At 39.6% G+C, this 22997-nt stretch overlaps 1 protein-coding gene across 1 annotated transcript in view; it reads left to right on the top strand.

Moving 5' to 3' along the window:
* Positions 1–22683, top strand: part of Vap33 (VAMP-associated protein 33kDa) — a 47294-nt gene extending 24611 nt beyond the window's left edge. The window contains exons 4-6 of the mRNA XM_071665578.1: positions 455–607; positions 10037–10135; positions 19967–22683. Coding sequence (XP_071521679.1) covers positions 455–607; positions 10037–10135; positions 19967–20137 — 423 coding nt within the window. The 3' untranslated portion in view covers positions 20138–22683. The remainder of the gene's footprint in view (positions 1–454; positions 608–10036; positions 10136–19966) is intronic.
* Positions 22684–22997: the final 314 nt, after the last annotated feature.

Raw genomic sequence — 22997 nt, 5'->3', positions numbered from 1 at the left:
CTCTAAACTGTTACGGACCACAACAGTTTTGTCATTTGGTGTGAGTTAAGAGAGAAATAAGTCTCTTGTTGGAAGACTCATTTTCTGCAAGTTGTTTTGTTCAAAACAGTCTCATCATCTGTGAGGTTTGCCAGCTTGATTTCTTTCACCTAATACCTGGAAACATATTCTTGCAACTCTGAGTATAAGGGTAAGCTGGATTACAGTGACTGGTCTCCATTCAGCTTTGGAATTTGATGTAGTTGTAATAGGATTATATGAAACGTTTCAGGTTCAGTTCAGGTTGATGGCTTATACTGACATGGATGATACTCATAACTCCAATTTAGTTGATAGTTTTTAGAAACTGAGGACTCGCATTTAAAGAATTGTAATCAGGTAGAAGCAAATATTACTCTTGAAATTTAGCAGTCATGATAACAACTTATGTTAATGAATATATTACTGATTTCAGTTTAGAGAGGCTGACTTAAGTCAATTAATGGACTCGAAGTTGCGGTGTGTGTTTGAGTTACCAATGGATGCTGCTGCACAGGCACCACAGAACAATGTTGATGCTTCTCCAGCACCACAGCCACAGATGGAGGTGTCCAAGCCTTCACCTAAGGTAAGACACATTGATATCTGGTTATTTATATTTTTTTTAGATGAAACTTTATATTTTCTCCACATTATTGAAGAGCCTATGCACTAATCCTTTTTCCATTTTCATGCTTTTATTACAGGTGCTTGTGATTGTTTACAAAACTTTAATATGACTAGATAGTTTATGCGTTGAATGTGTTGTCACAATGGCTGTGAGGTTTAATAGAAGGAATATTATGAGATAGGTGAGGTTTGGGGTAACAGGGTACTGTTTAACATTGGTGCAAGAATATGGAGTGTACCACACTTCATTGCAGATGAGAATAACCTTTTCTTTAATTCATGTGAAGTGTAGGTAAAATGATGATTTTTATTTAGAATTAAAATTGCTTTCTAGAGGGTAGGCAGCCTTTGTATTTCACCACTTTGTAGAAGTTTAATTATTTACAAGTAGAGAAAATGAATGATAGAAGGTAGAAACTGAGAGTAGAGAAATGCTAGAAGAGTTGGAGATATATGGAGGCCTTTTGTAGATGAAAAAATCTTTATGTAAGAACACTGTCTGAGGATATTTTCTTATATCTTATATTTGGATGAAGAACTCTACTTTTTCAGTGATTGGGGACACATTAGTAAAGTGGTAAAGGGGTTGAAATGGTGGATAATGTTTTCTTTAATTCATATGAAGTGTAGGTAGAATGATGGTTTTTATTTAGAATTAAAATTGCTTTCTAGAGGTGGGGCAGCCTTTGTGTTTCACCACTTATTAGAAGTTTAATTATTTACAAGTAGAGAAAATTAATGATAGAAAGAGGTAAAAACTGAGAATAGAGAAATGCTAGAAGAGCTAGAGATGTATGGAGGCCTTTTTTGGATGAAAAAGTCTTTATGCATGAACACTGCGTGTGGAGGATTTTTTTCTCATCTTATATTTGGATGTAGAACATTACTTTTTCAGTGTGGAGACACATTAGGCACATTAGTAAAGTGGGAAAGGGGCTGAAGTGATGGATAACCTTTTATAGTTTGGTTAATTGGGAGTAAGAAGAATAGCTTTCAGATGGTATGCCCATGTAGGACACATTGCAGATGATAGTTTGGGAAAGGTTTATAGGAGTGTAGTTGAGTTTAGCGCAGCATATGAAAGATATATAATTTCATAGTGAATTATATGGAGCTGGAGATATTTCAGTTAAGCAAATAAGAAGAATGACTTTTGATTGTACTCATAGTATGTGTGAGGGTGTAGTGAATGCATATGCTGATTATCTAAATGTGCATACTGTAAAAATAAGAATATTTATTTATTTATTTTGCTTTGTCGCTGTCTCCCACGTTTGCGAGGTAGCGCAAGGAAACAGACGAAAGAAATGGCCCAACCCACCCGCATACACATGCATATACATATATGTCCACACACGCAAATATACATACCCATACATCTCAATGTACACATATATATACACACAGATGCACACATATATACACATGCACACAATTCACACTGTCTGCCTTAATTCATTCCCATGACCACCTCGCCACACATGGAATAACATCCCCCTCCCCCCTCATGTGTGCGAGGTAGCGCTAGGAAACGACAACAAAGGCCCCATTCGTTCACACTCAGTCTCTAGCTGTCAGACAATAATGTCTGAAACCACAGCTCCTTTTCCACATCCAGGCTCCACAGAACTTTCCATGGTTTACCCCAGACGCTTCACATGCCTTGATTCAATCCATTGACAGCACGTCAACCCTGGTATACCACATTGATCCAATTCACTCTATTCCTTGCCCGCCTTTCACCCTCCTGAATGTTCAGGCCCCGATCACTCAAAATCTTTTCCACTCCATCTTTCCACCTCCAATTTGGTCTCCCACTTCTCCTCGTTCCCTCCACCTCCGACACATATATCCTCTTGGTCAATCTTTCCTCACTCATTCTCTCCATGTGCCCAAACCATTTTAAAATACCCTCTTCTGCTCTCTCAACCACGCTCTTTTTATTTCCACACATCTCTCTTCCCCTTACATTACTTACTCGATCAAACCACCTCACACCACATATTGTCCTCAGACATCTCATTTCCAGCACATCCACCCTCCTGCGCACAACTCTATCCATAGCCCACGCCTCGCAACCATACAACATTGTTGGAACCACTATTCCTTCAAACATACCCATTTTTGCTTTCCGAGATAATGTTCTCGACTTCCACACATTCTTCAAGGCTCCCAGGATTTTCGCCCCCTCCCCCACCCTATGATCCACTTCTGCTTCCATGGTTCCATCCGCTGCCAGATCCACTCCCAGATATCTAAAACACTTTACTTCCTCCAGTTTTTCTCCATTCAAACTTACCTCCCAATTGACTTGACCCTCAACCCTACTGTACCTAATAACCTTGCTCTAATTCACATTTACTCTTAACTTTCTTCTTTCACACACTTTACCAAACTCAGTAAAAAATAAGTGGCCTGTGTTCATTTTAGCATACTGCGCATTATTTAAAGACATGGATTTAACTGCATAGCTTGGAAATAAAAAGATAAAGGTTTTTGATGATCCATGCTTGGCAACAAATTGAAGGTATCACAGATGTGTTAAACCTAAAGCCTCTCTCTGAATGATAGATACAGTTTTTAAGTTTCAGGAATATGATAGAACATAATGAAAATAGATTGGTTAAAATTGGTTAAAAATATATGACAAGCCTCACTGAAGCCAGAACAGCTACTGTGTAACAAGTTTTTTAGACAAACTTTTTAGGCTAAAATTAGGGGGGTTGTTTCATTAATGATATTTTCTAGGGGATGAAATGCATAGCTAAAAAATCATCATAAAAATATGATAAACTTCCAGTTGTTCTAAAAGGCAATAAAGAAGGTGAGATTAAAGAATTTCAGTCATTATCAGACTTCATTCATGAAACAGTCAACACATTCTTAGTTCTTTCATTGCAATATCCAAGGCCTAAGCTATCCTACAAAGACCTCATTGCTAGTACTTCACAAGACATCAGACAAAACCACAATTGATATCAAATACAATGAATTGATATTTGGTAGCCTGTGTAACAGCACAAAACTAAACTTGAACACTTGTATGGTTGCATTAACATTTTGCAATTTGTCTTTCATGGAGGACAATTATTAAGATATTCTGCCAATAAATGGTTATTTGTAGATTATACTTGATCCCCATTTCCCACATCAGCGAGGTAGAGCTAGGAAACGACGAATAATGGCCCATCCATTTAAATGCACCTATATATACATAAACACCCATATACGCACATACATATATCAACATATATACATACACTACACAGACATATACATATATTATTTTTTATTTTATACTTAGTTGCTGTCTCCCGCAGTAGCAAGGTAGCGCAAGGAAGCAGATGAAAGAATGGCCCATCCCACTCACATACACATGCATATACATAAATGCCCACACACACACACATGTACAAACATATACATATATACACATACTTGCTGCCTTCATCCATTCCCATTGCCACCCCGCCATACATGAAACAGCACCCCCCTTCCCCCGCCCATGCACGACGTAGCATTAGGAAAAGACAACAAAGGCCACATTCATTTACACTGAGTCTCTGGCTGTCATGTATAATGCACCAAAACCACAGCTCCCTTTCCACATCCAGGCCCCACAAAACTTTCCATGGTTTACCTCAGGCATTTCACATGCCCTGGTTCAATCCATTGACAGCATGTCGACCCCGGTATACCACATTGTTCCAGTTCACTCTGCTCCTTGCATGCCTCTCACCCTCCTGTATGTTCAGGCCCTGATCACTCAAAATTTGTTTCACTCCATCCTTCCACCTCCAATTTGGTCTCCCGCTTCTCCTTGTTCCCTTCACCTCTGACACACATATCCTTTTTGTCAATCTTTCCTCACACATTTGCTCCATGTTACCAAACCATTTCAATACACCCTCTTCTGCTTTCTCAACCATACGATTATTATTACCACACATCTCTCTTACACTTTCATTACTTACTCTTATCAAACCACCTCTCACCACATATTGACCTAAAACATTTCATTTCCATCATATCCACCCTCCTCCGCACAACCTTATCTATAGCCCATGCCTTGCAACCATATAACATTTTTAGAACCCCTATTCCTTCAAACATACCCATTTTTGCTCTCCGAGATAACATTCTCACCTTCCACATATTTTTCAACGCTCCCAGAACCTTCGACCCATACCCCACCCTGTGACTCGCTTCCTCTTCCATGGTTCCAGCTGCTGCCAAATCAACTCTCAGATATCTAAAACACTTCACTTCCTCCAGGATTTCTCCATTCAAACTTAACTCCCAGTTAATTTGTCCCTCAACCCTACTTATTTTCATTTACTCTCAGCTTTCTTCTTTCTCACACTTTACCAAACTCAGTCACCCACTTCTGCAGTTTCTCACCTGAATCAGCCACCAGCGCTGTATCATCAGTGAACAACAACTGATTCACTTCCCAAGCCCTCTCATCCACAACAGACTGCATACTTGCCCCTCTCTCCAAAACTCTTGCATTCACCTCCCTAACAACCCCATCCATAAACAAATTAAACAACCATGGAGACATCATGCACCCCAGCCGCAAACCGACATTCACTGGGAACCAGTCACGTTTCTCTCTTCCTGCTCGAACACATGCCTTACATCCTTGATAAAAACTTTTCACTGCTTCTAGCAACTTACCTCCCACACCATATACTCTTGACACCTTCCACAGAGCATCTCTATCAATCTTATCATATGCATTCTCGAAATCCATAAATGCTACATACAAATCCATCTGTTTTTCTAAGTATTTCTCATGCATTCTTCAAAGCAAACACCTGATCCACACATATGAAACCACACTGCACTTCCCCATTCTGATGCTCTGTACTTGCCTTTACCCTCTCAATCAATACCCTCCCATATAATTATGCAGGAATACTCAACAAACGTATACCTCTGTAATTTGAACTGTCACTTTTATTCCCTTTGCCTTTGTACCATGGCACTATGCATGCATGAACCATACACACATTGAATATCCTTACCAACCAGTCAACAACACAGTCACCCCCTTTTATAATGAATTCCCCTGCAATACCATCCAAACCCTCTGCCTTGCCAGCTTTCATCTTCTGCAATGCTTTCACTACCTCTTCTCTGTTCACCAGACCATTCTCCCTGACCCTCTCACTTCGCACACCACCTTGACCAAAACACCTTATATCTGCCACTCTATATCATCAAACACATTCAACAAACCTTCAAAATACTCACTCCCTCTCCTCCTTACTTCACCACTACATGTTATTACCTCCCCATTATTCCCCCTCATGGATGTTCCCACTTGTTCTCTTGTCTTAACCACTTTATTTACCTCCTTCCAAAACATCTTTTTATTCTCCATAAAATTTAATGATACTCTCTCACCCCAACTCTTATTTGCCCTCTTTTTCACCTCTTGCATCTTTCTCTTGACCTCCTGCCTCTTTCTTTTATACATCTCCCAGTTATTCCCACCACTTCCCTGCAAAAATCGTTCAAACGCCTCTCTCTTCTCTTTCACTAATAATCTTACTTCTTCATCCCACCACTCACTACCCTTTCTAATCTGCCCACCGACCACCTTTCTCATACCACAAACATCTTTTGTGCAAGCCATCACAGCTTCCCTAAGTACATCCCATTCCTCCCCCACTCCCTTTATGTTGTTTGCTCTCACCTTTTTCCATTCCACACTCAATCTCTCCTGGTACTTCTTCACATAAGTCTCCTTTCCAAGCTCTCTTACTTCCACCACTCTCTTCCCTCCAACATTCCCTCTTCTTTTCTGAAAACCTCTACAAATCTTCACCTTGGCCCCCACAAGATAATGATCAGACTTCCCTTCAGTTGCCCCTCTCAGCACATTAACATCCAAAAAATCTCTCTTTCACACGTCTATCAATTAACACGTAATCCAGTAATGCTTTCTGGCCATCTCTCCTACTTACATATGTATACTTGTGTATATTCCCAATCACCAGTCCTTTTTCAGCACACAAGTCTACAAGCTCTTCACCATTTCCATTTATAACACTGAACACCCCATGTACACCAATTATACCCTCAACTGCCACATTACTCACCTTTGCTTTCAAATCACCCATCACTATAACTCGGTCTCATGCATCAAAGCTGCTAACACACTCTCTCATTTGCTCCCAAAACACTTGCCTCTCACGATCTTTCTTCTCATGCCCGGGTGCATAGGCACCAATAATCACCCATCTCTCTCCATCCACTTTCAGTTTTACCTATATCATTCTAGAGTTTCACTTGCTTGTCTTCATCCATTCCTGGTGCCACCCCACCCCTCAGGAAACAGCATCACTACCCCCTGCTTCAGCGAGGCAGCACTGAGATAACAGACAAAAATGTCCACATTCATTCGCTCTCAGTCTCTCGCTGGTATGTGTAATGCCAATAGATGGTTTTTGTACTTACAAAATGGCTTATAATGTGAGGGCAACGCATTTTAGGTATACTGTAATGACATTATTAACAGATTTACTTAGTTCTAGCCGTACATAGTTTACAGACAGACTATTTAAGTGTTTATGATGACTGACATATAAGTTAAGACATAGTGTGTGTGGTAGAGAGAGCAGAAGAGGGTGTGTTGAAATGGTTTGGACATATGGAGAGAATGAGTGGGAAAGATTGACAAAGATGATATATGTGTCAGAGGTGGAGGGACAAAGGGACAAAGCAGGAGACCAAATTGGAGGTGGAAGGATGGAGTGGAAAAGATTTCGAGCAATTGGGGCTTGAACGTACAGGAGGGTGAGAGGCATGCAAGGAATAGAGTGAATTGGGAACGATGTGGTATATCGGGGTTGACTTGCTGTCAGTGGACTGAATCAGGGCATGTGAAGCATCTCAGGTAAACCATGGAAAGGTCTGTAGGGCCTGGATGTGGATAGGGAGCTGTGGTTTTGGTGCATTACACATGACAGCTAAAGACTGAGTGTGAACAAATATGGCCTTTTTGTTTGTATTCCTGGCGCTGCCTCGCTGAAGCATGGGATAGCAATGCTGTTTTCCTGTGGGGATGGGTAGCGACAGGAATGGATAAAGGCAAGCATGAAGATGTACATCTGTATGTATGTAATGTCTGCTTGTCTGCTTATGTTTATGTATATATATGTTGATATGTATATGTGCATATGTTGGCATTTATGAATATATATTTGTATAAGTGGATGGGCCATTCTTCATCTGTTTCCTAGTGCTACCTCGCTGACACGAAAAACAATGATTATGTATAATGAATAAATGAATATTTTCTCTAACTGTGACGGTAAATTTTTGTATTGTAAGAGTGCTGTTTATCGGTGTCTTTGATCAAAATTCTTATCATTGCTTTCTAGCATAAAAGTAGAAATAAAAGAATTGTTCAGGGTGTTTGCTGTGCTTTTATTGTCCACAAGGGATGCTCCATCCTCGTGTAGTAAGGGTCCTATTCCATTCCCTGTGTGTTTCTTATTAATGACATATCTTAAAATCTCTTAGGATCTCTATTACTATCTCTTGCAGTACTCTCTTTGTATTCTTTGTTGGCTTCTTTGATAAGGATTTTCACTTATTTTCTGATTGTGTTATATTGTAATACTCACTTTGTATTCTTTCTTGGCTTCTTTGATAAGGACTTTCACTTGCCTTCTAATTGTAATCTGTTGTGTTGCAATGTTTAGATCATTGTCTGATTTCTTGAGCTTATAGAATTCATTTGTGCTCTATAGCTCTTGCAATATATTGGGATTACCATTCAGGCTTGTTGTTGGTTTTATTGTTTTCATGATGAATTGATGCTGATGCTTATTAGAATGAGAAAGTGCAAATTGGTTTCAGAGTCTGGGACTGTGTGAAACTAGAAAGTTAAGAGTAAATGTGAATAAAAGCAAGGTTATTAGGTTTAGTTGTGCTGACAGATTATTCAGAGTTGGAATATGAAAGGAGAGAACCCAGAGGAAGTTAAGTGGTTTAGAAATCTGTGAATGGACAAGGCAGGAAATGGAACAATGGGAGCTGAAGTTAGCTAAAGGTAGTTGAGGGGCAAAGGTTAAAGGCAGATTAAGAACTGTGTGGAAAAGAGAGGTCACTATCTTGAAGGGCAAAGACGGATTTGTTTGATGGTATAGTACTCTTTAAGTGTGTCACATGGATGAATTGTGGGCCCAAGATGACAAAGTACAGAATTGGGTGAATATTTTGAAAAAGATGTTCAAGGACTAAATGTTGTATTAAAAGTGTTGGTTGAATTGAGTAAGAAATGATAAAATAAGATAAGAGAGAGCTGTGGTAGCAAGAAGATTACTTTTGAGAGAGATGGAGAGGATGTATGGAAATTTTTTGTACAAATGATGAAGTTGAGAGTGGGGATATGTATCGAGGTGTAGGGGTAAAGAAGGGGAAGACTGAATTGGAGGTGGAAGGATTGAGTGAAAGAGGTGTTTGGAGGTTGGAGCTTGAGTGTGTAGGAGGCTGCAGGCACGCACAGGATAGAGTGAATTGAAATAATGGTCTTTACAGGGGCCATCAAGGTGTCAGAAGACTGAACTATGGCATATGAAGCGGTTGAATGAAACCATGGAAGGGTCTGTAGGGCCTGGTTGTGGATGAGATGCCATGGTTTTGTTGCATTATACATGACAGCTGGAGTGATAGTTAGTTAATGTGGCCACTTCATCTTTTTCTGCTGCAGCTTTGTTAATGTGGGAAACTTTGAACAAATATGAAATAATGCTACACTTCACAGTGCAAATAAGTGTGAAACAGTAAGTGGGTTGTACATGTGGGGATGTTGGTGTGAAACAGCAAGTGGGTTGTACATGTGGGGATGTTGGTGTCTTTTCTCCAATAATATTTTAGCTTTGTAACTGTCATCTTTTACCAGAGTCCATCATCATTTATTGCCCTGATTAGACAGAGAAAATTAGGGTACATAGCAAATATAAACAGTGTTTTGCCAGATAGAGGTGAATATCATTTTATGAAGAAAATTATGTTAACTGTATTAACACTCTTATAGAGATGTTTTAGAGTGTTTTAAGAATCTCTGGCACTCAATGTGAATTGGATATTAGGACTTATGTGGTGAAAGGTTTAAGAATCCTTTGGTTTTAAGAAAAGGCTTTAGCATGTGTAGGTCCATGAAATAATGAGATGGTCTCATGTGTATGTATAATAGCTGATGGTTAAAACTTGGAATATTTTTTATTAAAGAGCAACCTCTTTCCATATTTTCAGACACACTGATTCTATATTTGTACCTTGTGTCATTTACCTTAATTTTTCAGTAATGGCTAAAAGTGAGTACTATCAGTGGTATATTTGTGCCAATTACTTTTTCCATCCACTTCAGGCAAACAACAGTGAAGCAGAGTTAAGGAGGGCAGGAGATGAAATCAAGCGACTGCGGGAGGAGATCAGCTCACTCCGCCAAGAAAACCTTCAAATTAAGGTACCTTCACTGTATCCATGTAAATTACTAATATCTTTTCTCTTTTAAAAGCAAATTAATGCTTGCAAAATGATATCCAAACAACTATATATCATCAAGTGATAAAGACATGGCAACAGTGTTTTTCAGGATTCAGTTACCTTTAATGTGAATTTGTTTATGAGAGAGCTTTTGAGTTTGTTGCACTTGATTATCCCTTTATATATGGGAACAGAGTTAAAGATAGTAGATTTACACAGATAGGCCAGAAAATGTGATTTTTACATGTGTGTCTGCAGGGTAAACACAGGGAGATTGGGGAATAAGTTTATTGTGTTCATTGTGGAAGTTGCAGCTTAGGCATGACAAGTCCTTGAAGATGTGTGCTTGATTAGACATTAATTTCCAAGCATTTCTGATGAAACTCAGTCATTGACAAATTTTCCATTAGATCTCTGTCCAAGTCAGCCATATATAGATAAGCCTGGATGTTTATACTTATATAAGGCCAGAGCTAGCATTTCCTTCTTAGATTTGGTCACCACACCAAACGAAGCACAAAGGGCTCATAGAAAAGGTGTGACCAACAGAGATGGTCCCAGAATTAAGAGAGCTGAGTTACAGGGAAATGCCAGAGGCTTTAGATACCATGTCTGCAAATAGCCTTGTCTGCTTCAAATATTTTCATAGGCAATATCAGACTTATATTTTAGTACTTTGGCCTTGATTGCCATCTGCAGATGCCTTGGCATAGAATTGGGAAGGTTTCTGAAAAATTATAGGTACATGTTTTGGGTCCATAGAATCTTAATATCCTGAATGAGGTGAAGCAATAGTTCTTGATCTGGCGAGTTCCGAGGCCTCTCCAATAGTTGAGTTTTTCTCTGATAACTAGTTCATCACCTTTCTAGCCTTATGGCAGAGGGCACAATCCTGCATAAGTTGATCACAATTGTGAACCGCATAAAAAGAAAGCAGATGGTCCTCCAGCCCATTAATGTACTGCTCCATTAAAGAGGTGTTTTTACATAAGTACAGTCCTCCCCTACCCAGTGCACCACTGAAGCAACCCCAGATCACCACACTATTGGATGCTTCACCATCTTGAATGTGAAACTAGTCATATTGGCTGGCACCTCTGGCCTCCTCTCCTTCCCCTGCCTTGATTGCACACACTTGAAGGAACTTGCATCAGAAAACATGATCTTGCTTCACTGTTGCTCACACCAATCCCTGCATTTCTTTGCAAATGCAAGTAATTTGTGTTGTATTTCCTTAGTAAACAGGGTTTGGCTGCTGCCTTGCAGGAGGGAATGTGATGGTCCTTTTGCAGGCCATGTTGAGTGGTTCTTTGAGAGATGATCTCCAAGAAGTTTTGGATGGCTTTTCATGAGTTTGGTGCCTGAAATGCATGGTTGCTTAAATACTTCTTGTCTTAAGAGGTTATCTGTAGATCTAGAAGTCTTCCTTGGGCAGTCAGGGATAGATTTTGGTAGTGGGGTGACCTTGTCAGGGAGGGTACAAACACTGGCAAGCAGGTGCCTGATCGTGTATTCTGAGCACTCATGAGCAAAATCTCCAAAATGAAGTGGCAGCTAGGAGGAGTAAAGGAAGAACATCATTCCCTAAAGATAGCCTGAGGTAGGATGCTGGTGCTTATACCATTGGAAACACTAGTCACAGCGACCAGATGTTTGATGAGCCTGAGGTAGGATGCTGGTGCTTATACCATTGGAAACACTAGTCACAGCAACCAGATGTTTGATGATTGTACCCTTAGTTTCATATACTTGCACCAACAATGGAGCTTGTGTATCACCTTTGAAAATATATGGGGGCAGGCAAGATTTTTTTTATAGACACTGCATGCCCCTCTTGGAAGAGAGAAGAGTGAAGGCTGACCTGATTGCAACTTCAAAAGTCTTTAAAACAGATTGTTGACATAGGTAGTGAACAGTTACTGTCATTGTTGTGTACACACGATAGTCTGTTTTCGATCCCCCTTGTTTGTATCATTTACTTAGTATGCTAGATTCCCTCACATTGTTTTGAAAATTTATTATGCCAGCTTGCTGCCTTACTGTCCTTTTAGGGGGCTGCCATTAATTAGGGATATTGTGCACAACATTCAGAGGATACTGTCACAAAATGCACTAGTTCATCAAAATTTGCACAGAAGCCATGGCAAAAGTCTCTGTAACTTCAAGTGATAGGTCCCCCATTTTATAGATGCTTGGGTTACAGAAATTTTGATCTTAAAGAAATTGTAAATCACTTCTTGTAAATTTTTGATACAGATTGTAAATTCATAATTACCAAATGTATATGAAATCTTGAAAGTTTAAAAACAAAACTTGAAAAACCAGCAAATTTGATCAGAAATGTAATTTTTAATAAATTACGTTGCATTTGCGGGCACATCAACATGGTTCAATGACATAGATGGTGGGCTTGAGGTTGAATCAGCCAATGCATCAATTATGGTCTGCCTCTGTGTTAAGCAGTTTTTCCTCCAAGATTTATCCACATACTGCAGTATATTTCCTCACAAGATGTCTGCAAAGAGGCCATCAAGTTCAAGTCTGTCTATTTGTCCATCTGTACCTCTGACACCCATTCTTTTGAGAACTCCCTCAAGGGGTTGGCCATGGCAAAAGAGCTTCTGTAACTGGTGAAGTTAAAGTTCAAGTGTTATTAGTATATTTGAACAAGTATATGAAAGAATTATATTGGATGTAAACGGTTGTAAAATTGGATATTTCATGGATGTTTGATGCTTGAGGAAAACGTAGCTCCATTGCTCAAACTTTGGGGCTTGGTACATCTATAGTGGAAACAGTATATGACAGCAGTGAGAAAAATATGGCAAGTGCTCAAGCTGCAACACTTAAGTGCTCAAACACTATATGCATTGCATTGAAGTGATGCTGAATATAGAAATACTCCTGCATGTGTGGATTGAAGACAAGACCCAACATAACATTCCATTGAATACAAGCTTAATGAAAGAGCTTGTATGATGATTTGTTGAAAAGTGAATGTTGTCCTTGAAATTCACAGAAACCTTTTCAGGCAAGTAGAGGCTTGTTTGATTAGTGTAGAAAGTGAGGTTTATGAAGAGGATGTATGTGTCTGAGGTGGAGGGAACAAGAAGTGGGAGACCAAATTGGGAGGATGGAGGAAAAAGATTTTAAGCGATGCCAAAACATGCAGGAGGGTGAAAGGCGTGTATGGAATAGGAGTGAATTGGAACAGTCTGGTACACGGGTGTTGACATGTTGTCAGCGGACTGAATCAGGGCATGTTAAGCATCTGGGGTAAACCATGGAAAGGTCTGTGGGGCCTGAATGTGGTTTTGGTGCATTGCACATGACAACTAGAGAATGAGTGTGAGTGGATGTAGCCTTTTTTCATCTGTTTCCTGGCACTACCTTGCTGATGCAGGGGGTGGCACTGCTGTTTCTTTTGGGGTGGGTAGTCACCAGGAATGGATGAAGGCGAGCAAGTATGAATACGTATATGTATGTGTATGGATGTTGATATGGATATGTACATGTATGTGTGAGGAAGTACCAGGAGAGACTGAGTAGAGAATGGAAAAAGGTGAGAAAAATGGAAGTAAGGGGAGTGGGGGAGGAATGGGATGTATTTAGGGAATCAGTGATGGAGTGCGCAAAAGATGCTTGTGGCATGAGAAGCGTGGAGGTGGGTTGATTAGAAAGGGTAGTGAGTGGTGGGATGAAGAAGTAAGATTATTAGTGAAAGAGAAGAGAGAGGCATTTGGATGATTTTTGCAGGGAAAAAATGCAATTGAGTGGGAGATGTATAAAAGAAAGAGACAGGAGGTCAAGAGAAAGGTGCAAGAGGTGAAAAAGAGTGGTGATGTGAGAAGGAGATGGAGTGAGTATTTTGAAGATTTCTTGAATGTGTTTGATGATAGAGTGGCAGATGTAGGGTGTTTTGGTTGAGGTGGTGTGCAAAGTGAGAGGGTTAGGGAAAATGATTTGGTAAACAGAGAAGAGGTAGTAAAAGTGTTGCGGAAGATGAAAGCCAGCAAGGCAGCAGGTTTGGATGGTATTGCAGTGGAATCTATTAAAAAAGGGGGTGACTGTATTGTTGACTGGTTGGTAAGGTTATTTAATGTATGTATGACTCATGGTGAGGTGCCTGAGGATTGGCGGAATGCGTGCATAGTGCCATTGTACAAAGGCAAAGGGGATAAGAGTGAGTGCTCAAATTACAGGTATAAGTTTGTTGAGTATTCCTGGTAAATTATATGGGAGGGTGTTGATTGAGAGGGTGAAGGCATGTACAGAGCATCAGATTAGGGAAGAGCAGTGTGGTTTCAGAAGTGGTAGAGGATGTGTGGATCAGATGTTTGCTTTGAAGAATGTATGTGAGAAATACTTAGAAAAGCAAATGGATTTGTATGTAGCATTTATGGATCTGGAGAAGGCATATGATAGAGTTGATAGAGAGATGCTCTGTGGAAGGTATTAAGAATATATGGTGTGGGAGGTATGTTGTTAGAAGCAGTGAAAAGTTTTTATCGAGGATGTAAGGTATGTGTACGTGTAGGAAGAGAGGAAAGTGATTGGTTCTCAGTGAATGTAGGTTTGCGGCAGGGGTGTGTGATGTCTCCATGGTTGTTTAAGGATGGGGTGGTTAGGGAGGTGAATGCAAGAGTTTTGGAAAGGGGGGCAAGTATGAAGTCTGTTGTGGATGAGAGAGCTTGGGAAGTGAGTCAGTTGTTGTTCGCTGATGATACAGCGCTGGTGGCTGATTCATGTGAGAAACTGCAGAAGCTGGTGACTGAGTTTGGTAAAGTGTGTGAAAGAAGAAAGTTAAGAGTAAATGTGAATAAGAGCAAGGTTATTAGGTACAGTAGGGTTGAGGGTCAAGTCAGTTGGGAGGTAAGTTTGAATGGAGAAAAACTGGAGGAAGTAAAGTGTTTTAGATATCTAGGAGTGGATCTGGCAGCGGATGGAACCATGGAAGCGGAAGTGAATCATAGGGTGGGGGAGGGGGCGAAAATCCTGGGAGCCTTGAAGAATGTGTGGAAGTCGAGAACATTATCTTGGAAAGCAAAAATGGGTATGTTTGAAGGAATAGTGGTTCCAGAAATGGTGTATGGTTGCGAGGCGTGGGCTATGGATAGAGTTGTGCGCAGGAGGGTGGATGTGTTGGAAATGAGATGTTTGAGGACAATGTGTGGTGTGAGGGGGTTTGATCGAGTAAGTAATGTAAGGGTAAGAGAGAGGTGTGGAAATAAAAAGAGCGTGGTTGAGAGAGCAGAAGAGGGTGTTTTGAAATGGTTTGGGCACATGGAGAGAATGAGTGAGGAAAGATTGACCAAGAGGATATATGTGTCAGAGGTGGAGGGAACGAGAAGTGGGAGACAAAATTGGAGGTGGAAAGATGGAGTGAAAAAGAACATGCAGGAGGGTGAAAGGCGGGCAAGGAATAGAGTGAATTGGATCGATGTGGTATACCGGGGTTGACGTGTTGTCAGTGGATTGAATCAGGGCATGTGAAGCGTCTGGGGTAAACCATGGAAAGTTGTGTGGGGCCTGGATGTGGAAAGGGAGCTGTGGTTTCGGGCATTATTGCATGACAGCTGGAGACTGAGTGTGAACGAAAATGGGGCCTTTGTTGTCTTTTCCTAGCGCTACCTCGCACACATGAGGGGGGAGGGGGATGGTATTCCATGTGTGGCAAGGTGGCGATGGGAATGAATAAAGGCAGAGAGTGTGAATTGTGTGCATGGGTATATATGTATGTGTCTGTGTGTGTATATATATATATGTGTACATTGAGATGTATAGGTATGTATATTTGCGTGTGTGGACGTGTATGTATATACATGTGTATGGGGGTGGGTTGGGCCATTTCTTTCGTCTGTTTCCTTGTGCTACCTCGCAAATGCGGGAGACAGCAACAAAGCAAAATAAAATAAATGTATATATATATATGCATATGAGTAGATGGGTCTTTCTTCGTCTGTTCCCTGGCACTACCTCACTAAAATGGGAAACGGCAATCATTTATAATAAATGAAATAATAAAATAAATATTAAACTGAGTTATGAAGCTGTAAGTGCCCATTGGTTATCTCAACACAGCCTCTTTATTGACTTTTCTTGGTATGAGTACTGCTTCTCTGCTAAGGATGCCTCATGATGTGCTGAACACACAGCAGAGGCTATCTTGGCCGGGATGGAGGCATACATCCCATCTTCCTCTAAATCTTTTTCTCTTGTCATGGTTTAATCACTCCTGCTTTGATGCCTGTCCCATAACATCAAGGATGTGTGCGTACCGGACCATAAAACTCTTCCCTTCTCTCAAAAACCTTTACTGCTTTCATTTCTGCTTGTAATCATTGCAAAGCTGTTATACAAAGAGCCAGGCACACTTTCATTAAAAGGAAGTGTGCTAATGACTTCTTTTTCTGCTATCATCTTTTTTGTCCTTAACCAGAAGTCTCTCTCTCTCAATTAGTTTATTCACACCCTACAACTGCTGAGCTGCTTTTCTTGCCATCGTATTTTCTTGCAACTCAACTTTGGAAGATTCAGATTCAAATCCTCCCCAGTCTCCTCCCTCTGAACCTGTGCCTTCTCCTTATTCTTCTTGTTCAAGGTCTTCCAGATAATCCCCCATATCCAAGTGGACAAGGCTTATGGCTTAGATGGCATACCTCCTTGTGTTGTAAGGGAGTTTGCCCTTGAGCTAGCACCAGTCATTGCTCACCTATTTTGCCTCTGTCTAAAAACCCAGACTTTCCCTGCCCCTTGGAAGCATTCCTTGGTGTAGCCTGTCTCTAAGAAAGGAGACCACTTTAAACCTCTAACTATCACCTAATTGCTCTCACTTATGGTATCACCAGATTCTTTGAAACTTTGAAACTCTCCTAAACTGTATTGATTTTGCAGTGCTATGTCTACAGGTGATCATCTCTCATGCATGACTAACTCTTGGCCCTCTTACCTAAGGTTTTTCTCTTTGCCCTCAACATCTTTAAAGCATTGGATAGTGTGTAACATGAATCTTTGTCTTCTAAACTCCTTTCCTTTGGTTTCACTGCTTTTCTCTGTTTTCCAATGCATAATTTCCTCTCAGGCCATTTTATTGCCGTAGTCACTGATAGAGCAACTTCCCCTTCCTGTGCCATCAAGACTTGTGTTCCTTGTGGTTCTGTCATATCACCTACTCTCTTCACTCAGTAATGGTCTCTCTACTTCTAGCCATGTTCCTTCTTATGCTGATGATTCCACTGTACATATTTAATCTCTCTATTCCTCACCTCTACCCTTTAATTCTTGTTCTCTTTCACACACTGATCATATTTCCTCTTATTTCTGACCTTTGCAACATTTTGGATTGGGGAAGCAGTAACCTTTTAAAATTTAATAGTGCTAAAATGCAGTTTCATGTTATATCTCTTGAACCATTTGATTTTCCTTGTTTTGTTTTAAAATACCACAATTTAACCTCATGGTAGCATAAACATGCTGGGCTTGACCATATCTTCCACTATGTCTTGGAAGCCATACATTATTAACATAACAAAGTTTGCTTCTCAAAAGCTTGTAGTGTTGTGTAAATGCTGTGGCCAATTTTCTTGTTGACAGCTGTTTCACATCTGTGGGGGTTTTATTCACCTGAGTATGGAATACTGCTCTCACATCTGGAAAGGTTCATCCTCACCTCTCTGTTAACCAGAGTGGAATCAGAAGCCTTCCAATTCATTAATTTTCCCAGCATTACCTCTCTTTATCCTTCCCTTTCCATATGCCATGATGTTGCTGCCCTTTCTCTATTCTGTGGATTTTATTTTGGCCACTGTTCTTGTGAACTGTCTGCATATTTTCCTTCCCATTAAGATTTGGACACTTTACATGCATTTGGCTGCTGCTTCCCACAACTGCTGCATGCAGAACGGCTGTTCGAGGATTGGCTATTAGGATTCCTCTGACATCTAAACTGTGGAATTTTCTTTTCGTTTTTTCCTTTCCATGTTCATATAACCTTTGTTCCCAGACCCTTCACATGCCCTGGTTCAATCCATTGAAAGCACGTTGAGCCTGGTATACCACATTGTTCCAATTCACTCTATTCCTTGCACACCTTTCACCTTCCTGTATGTTCAGGCCCTGATTGCTCAAAATCTTTTTCACTCCATCCTTCCACCTCCAATTTGGTCTCCCACTTCTCCTTATTCCCTCCACCTCTGACACATATATCCTTTTTGTCAATCTTTCCTCACTCATTCTTTCCATGTGACCAAACCATTTCAATACACCCTTTTCTGTTTTCTCAACCACACTCTTACTTCCATACATCTCTCTTACCCTTTCATTGCTTATTCGATCAAACCACCTCACACCACATATTGTCCTCAAACATCTCATTTCCAATATATCCACCCTCCTGCACAACCCTATCTATATCCCATGCCTTGCAACCATATAACATTTTTGGAACCACTATTCGTTCAAACATACCCATTTTTCATTTTTGCTCTACATGATAATGTTCTTGGCTTCCACACATTCTTCAACGCTCCCAGAACTTTTGCCCCTTCCCCCACCGTTATTAATTTCTGCTTCCATGGTTCCATCTGTTGCCAAATCCACTCCCAGATATCTAAAACACTTCACTTCCTCCATTTTCTCTCCATTCAAACTTACCTCCCAATTGACTTGTCCTTCAACCCTACTGTACCTAATAACCTTGCTCTTATTCACATTTACTTTCAGCTTTCTTTTTTCACACACTTTACCAAACTCAGTCACCGGCTTCTGCAGTTTCTCACCTGATTCAGCCACCAGCGCTGTATCATCAGCGAACAACTTCCCAAGCCCTCTCATTCACAACAGACTGCATACTTGCCCCTCTCTCCAAAACTCTTGCATTCACCTCCCTAACAACCCCATCCATAAACAAATTAAACAACCATGTAGACATCATGCATCCCTGCCGCAAACCGACATTCACTGGGAACCAATTACTTTCCTCTCTTCCTACTCGTACATATGCCTCCCACACCATATACTCTTAATACCTTCCACAGAGCATCTCTATCAACTCTTTATCATATGCCTTCTGCAGGTCCATAAATGCTACATACAAATCCATTTTGTTTTTCTATTTCTCACATACATTTTCAAAGCAAACACCTGATCCACACATCCTCTATCACTTCTGAAACCACACTGCTCTTCCCCAGTCTGATGCTCTGCACATGCCTTGACTCTCCTGATCAATACCCTCCCATATAATTTCCCAGGAATACTCAACAAACTTATACCTTTGTAATTTGAACACTCTCAGCATAACATATTATTGTTATATTTTTTCAACACATGACATATAAAGTAGACAGCTGTAAGCCCTGAGTGGATGGTGGGCTGTGGCTTTAGTTCATTATACATGATGGGTAATGGGTGTAAGCAAATGGGACTTTCATTCATCTATTTCTCATTAAATTTGGAAACTGTAAAAAAAAGGTCATTTAGATTGATCACATGTTCACAAAAAAACTACATAATTTGGAGAATCTAAAGCCAGGTGACTGATGCAGACTCAAATAAGCATGTGATTATTTTTCACTTATGATTGATTTCTTACATGAAAATACAGATTTATAGGTATTAGTTTGGTGAATGGTGAAGAGATTGAAATATGTGTTTTCTAAGAAGGTCCAGAATTATTAATTTGTGGGAGAAAAAGTTGTCCATAGATAAACATTGTTTGAAGGATATAATTAGTTATTGACATAGGGGGTGGTAAGTTTCTAAATTAGATGTATAAGAAAAAAGTACAATTTTATAATATTTCATCAAACAGGAGGAATCACTGAGGCAGCGCTCACATGCAAGTACAGGAGAGAAGAAACAGACTGTGGTGGCTAGTGTCATCCCCCAACATGAAACGCAACAGGCGAACCCAATGATGCACTTGGTTGCTGCTGTCATCATTGCTGTTGTTGGTTTTATTCTTGGTAAATTCATCCTCTGAAGAATTTCCACTGACATCACCCAAGATCACTAGGTAGCATTCGGCCATTTTCTACCACAAACCAACACAAACTTGTCAGACTTTTAGGGGGGCATATCCATCATCTGGTGGACTTAAGTTGCTAGCTGGAAATAATATTAGGTAACTATTGTAGCTGTCTGCCTTTATTCCAGGATGTGATTATATTTGGCCGTAATCCATTTAAAAACTTTTGATATAAAAATTTGCTTGTGAGAAGCTACAAGATAAGCCAATTAGGAATGTACCGCTTTCACTCTGCCCAGGTTTTAAGAGCTTTGTGGAAGCAACAAACCTGTGGGCAAGTGTAACAAATATTGTAATTTTAAGGCAAACCAGTTAGCTTGCTTTAAAGGAATAATTTATTTAATATTATTGAATAGTAATAAACCAAGAAAGATAAAGATGATACATTTCACTTTTATGGATCATATTAATTTTATATAAGAAATATGCAGAATATATAATTTTTTTGCCCAGAAATAAATAGCATTTGCATTTCATGATGCATCACTTTTGCCTGTGATTAGTTATTACTCACATTGTCAAATATTTCATGTGCTCTTTTTAATATATATCATTTAGCAATAGGTAAAGCATTAATGTCTTCAATTTGCTTGGGAAAAACTACACCCAGGTATTTTTCATAGCTACAAGTTAAAAGAAATTCAGAATTACATTTGTGTAAAACTATTTAAGCTGTAACATCCCTAAAGAATTCCAAACTACAGGTTTCAGAGGACATGGGTGTTCGTATAGCTTTTCAAGGTAAAGTTATAATTTTATTAAATTTTTTTTTTATCAGCCTCATTTAATTTAATCGTCTCTCCCTATAGACTAACCCATTTCTGATGAAAGTGTCACTTTCTGAAATCCATAGTAAATAATAATTTTTGTACCTTTGATGGAAGGTTACTATTTAGTTGAATCACCTGCTATATACCCAGTTCTGGTCATTGCTAAATATCAGCTGTTCAGTTTTACTACATAGTTCTAGCGAAGAGCCTCGTGCAAAGCTTCTCTTCCCCTGTTCTCTAGCACAGGATAAATGGAAAGCGGGATGAACAAAAATTGTCCTTAAGTGTTGAATTTGTTTTGGTTTCTGTTGATGAGTCATGGTGGAAATCTAGTTCCATGTAAGTTTCTACAGGGTTGACAAAGTAGAGGGCAGTGTAGGTTTCAGTCAATCGAGCGTAGGCAGTAGTGAGGTTTGAAACAATAGTCTCAAAAGACACTAGAATGAGGGACTCATGTGCATATTGGCCCTTGAGCAAGGACAGAGGGAACTTGTCTCCAGGGCAACTCAACATTGTAAGATGTAGCTAATATACATACATTACTCTCAAACACGCAACCCTTAATAAGGTGTGACGTGGCATGGTTTTACACTGAAATTTAACCAGATTAGTGTCTTTCAGTCTCTGAATTTGGGTTGCACCAAGTTTGAGTTTTACAGTGAAACCCTAAAAAAAGGAGAAAAATGGCTTGGAAATCCCAGAGCAAGACTCAACTTCACTGGTCAGGTTATAATTTTGTTAATTTATTCCAGCTTCAAATAGCTACCTTTGTGAAATATAAGGTCTGTTTGGTTTAGTAAATCCTTTTTTTGTACATTACTGTAGTATGCAAGAGCTCTTTGTACAAAAAGAAAAAGATCCCATGTATATAAGTTGGTGTGGTATGTTCTTGTCTTCTGTCAAATTTGTATCTTTTATTCTGTTATCCTTTGCTTCCCCAAGTAGTTTATGTACATTTAATCTCTTCATTCATTGTCATTTACTAGTGAACTGTGAACATGTGCTGGTAAACTTTCACCTGTAATTTTTTAGGATTTGGTAGATGTTGACTATCAAACTATATATATATATATATATATATATATATATATATTATTGGACTCTGCCTACTCAAGGTTACACTGCAATTGAAAAGTCATTTTTGTTAAGGCTGTATCTTTTTGTAGTTGACGAGAGTGCAGTCTTATAAAGCTTTTCATTTTAAAGCAGCCCATCCTGTCCCTGCTACTGAGTGCAGTGCAACCTTGGAGGTGCAGGAGCCCCTGGAAAAAGGGTCCTTGGTAACACTAGGACCCTTTCAGAAAGAGATCCTGGGGTAATTATGAATATATATATATATATATATATATATAATATATATATATATATATATATATATATATATATATATATATATATATATATATATATATATATATTACACACACACATGAAGTTTCTTACGTGTGAACATTTCCCAGCAAGCATTTGCTCGTAAACACTTCCTTTTGCACGAGATAGGTGAAAGTTATTAGGAACAAGGGTCTGACAGACTTGATGCTTTGATTGATGAAATCTTGTCTTATAATGCATATTGCTGCATGTAAGCAGCTAACTTTGGACAGTGTAATGGAGTATAACCAGTGTATTTTTCACACTTGTTTGTAACACCACAGTGGTCAGTCCTGGGGGTTTTGTACCCATGTGTACAGTGTGCAGCGTGTCATGATAAATATGTCACACCTTAATGTATTGCTTGTTTTGTATTTTCCTTGAAAATTTTGTGCAGCGAGTGTGTAGTTCCTTATATTTAAAATCACAGAGCCCATGTGGGATGGGATGATTGAGGCAATTTGTCATATTTTTTGGCTTTTGTGGACCTTGCATTGACTGGGCAACAGTTTGAGGATATGTATTACTCGCCTTTGCAAATGAAATTGGGTGCGTGTGCACACATGGGGACATGCAACTTTGTCTACAGTACTGGCACTATCGATATCTACCTGTATTTCTGATACCTGTTCCATTCTGGAACTCCCTCAAGGTGGTGGCCACAACAATAGAGC

This window comes from Panulirus ornatus, chromosome 10 (assembly GCF_036320965.1).
Source record: "Panulirus ornatus isolate Po-2019 chromosome 10, ASM3632096v1, whole genome shotgun sequence".
Lineage (NCBI taxonomy): Eukaryota > Metazoa > Arthropoda > Malacostraca > Decapoda > Palinuridae > Panulirus > Panulirus ornatus.
The sequence above is the reverse complement of the archived record's forward strand: the minus strand, read 5'-3'. Positions and strand labels throughout refer to the sequence as shown.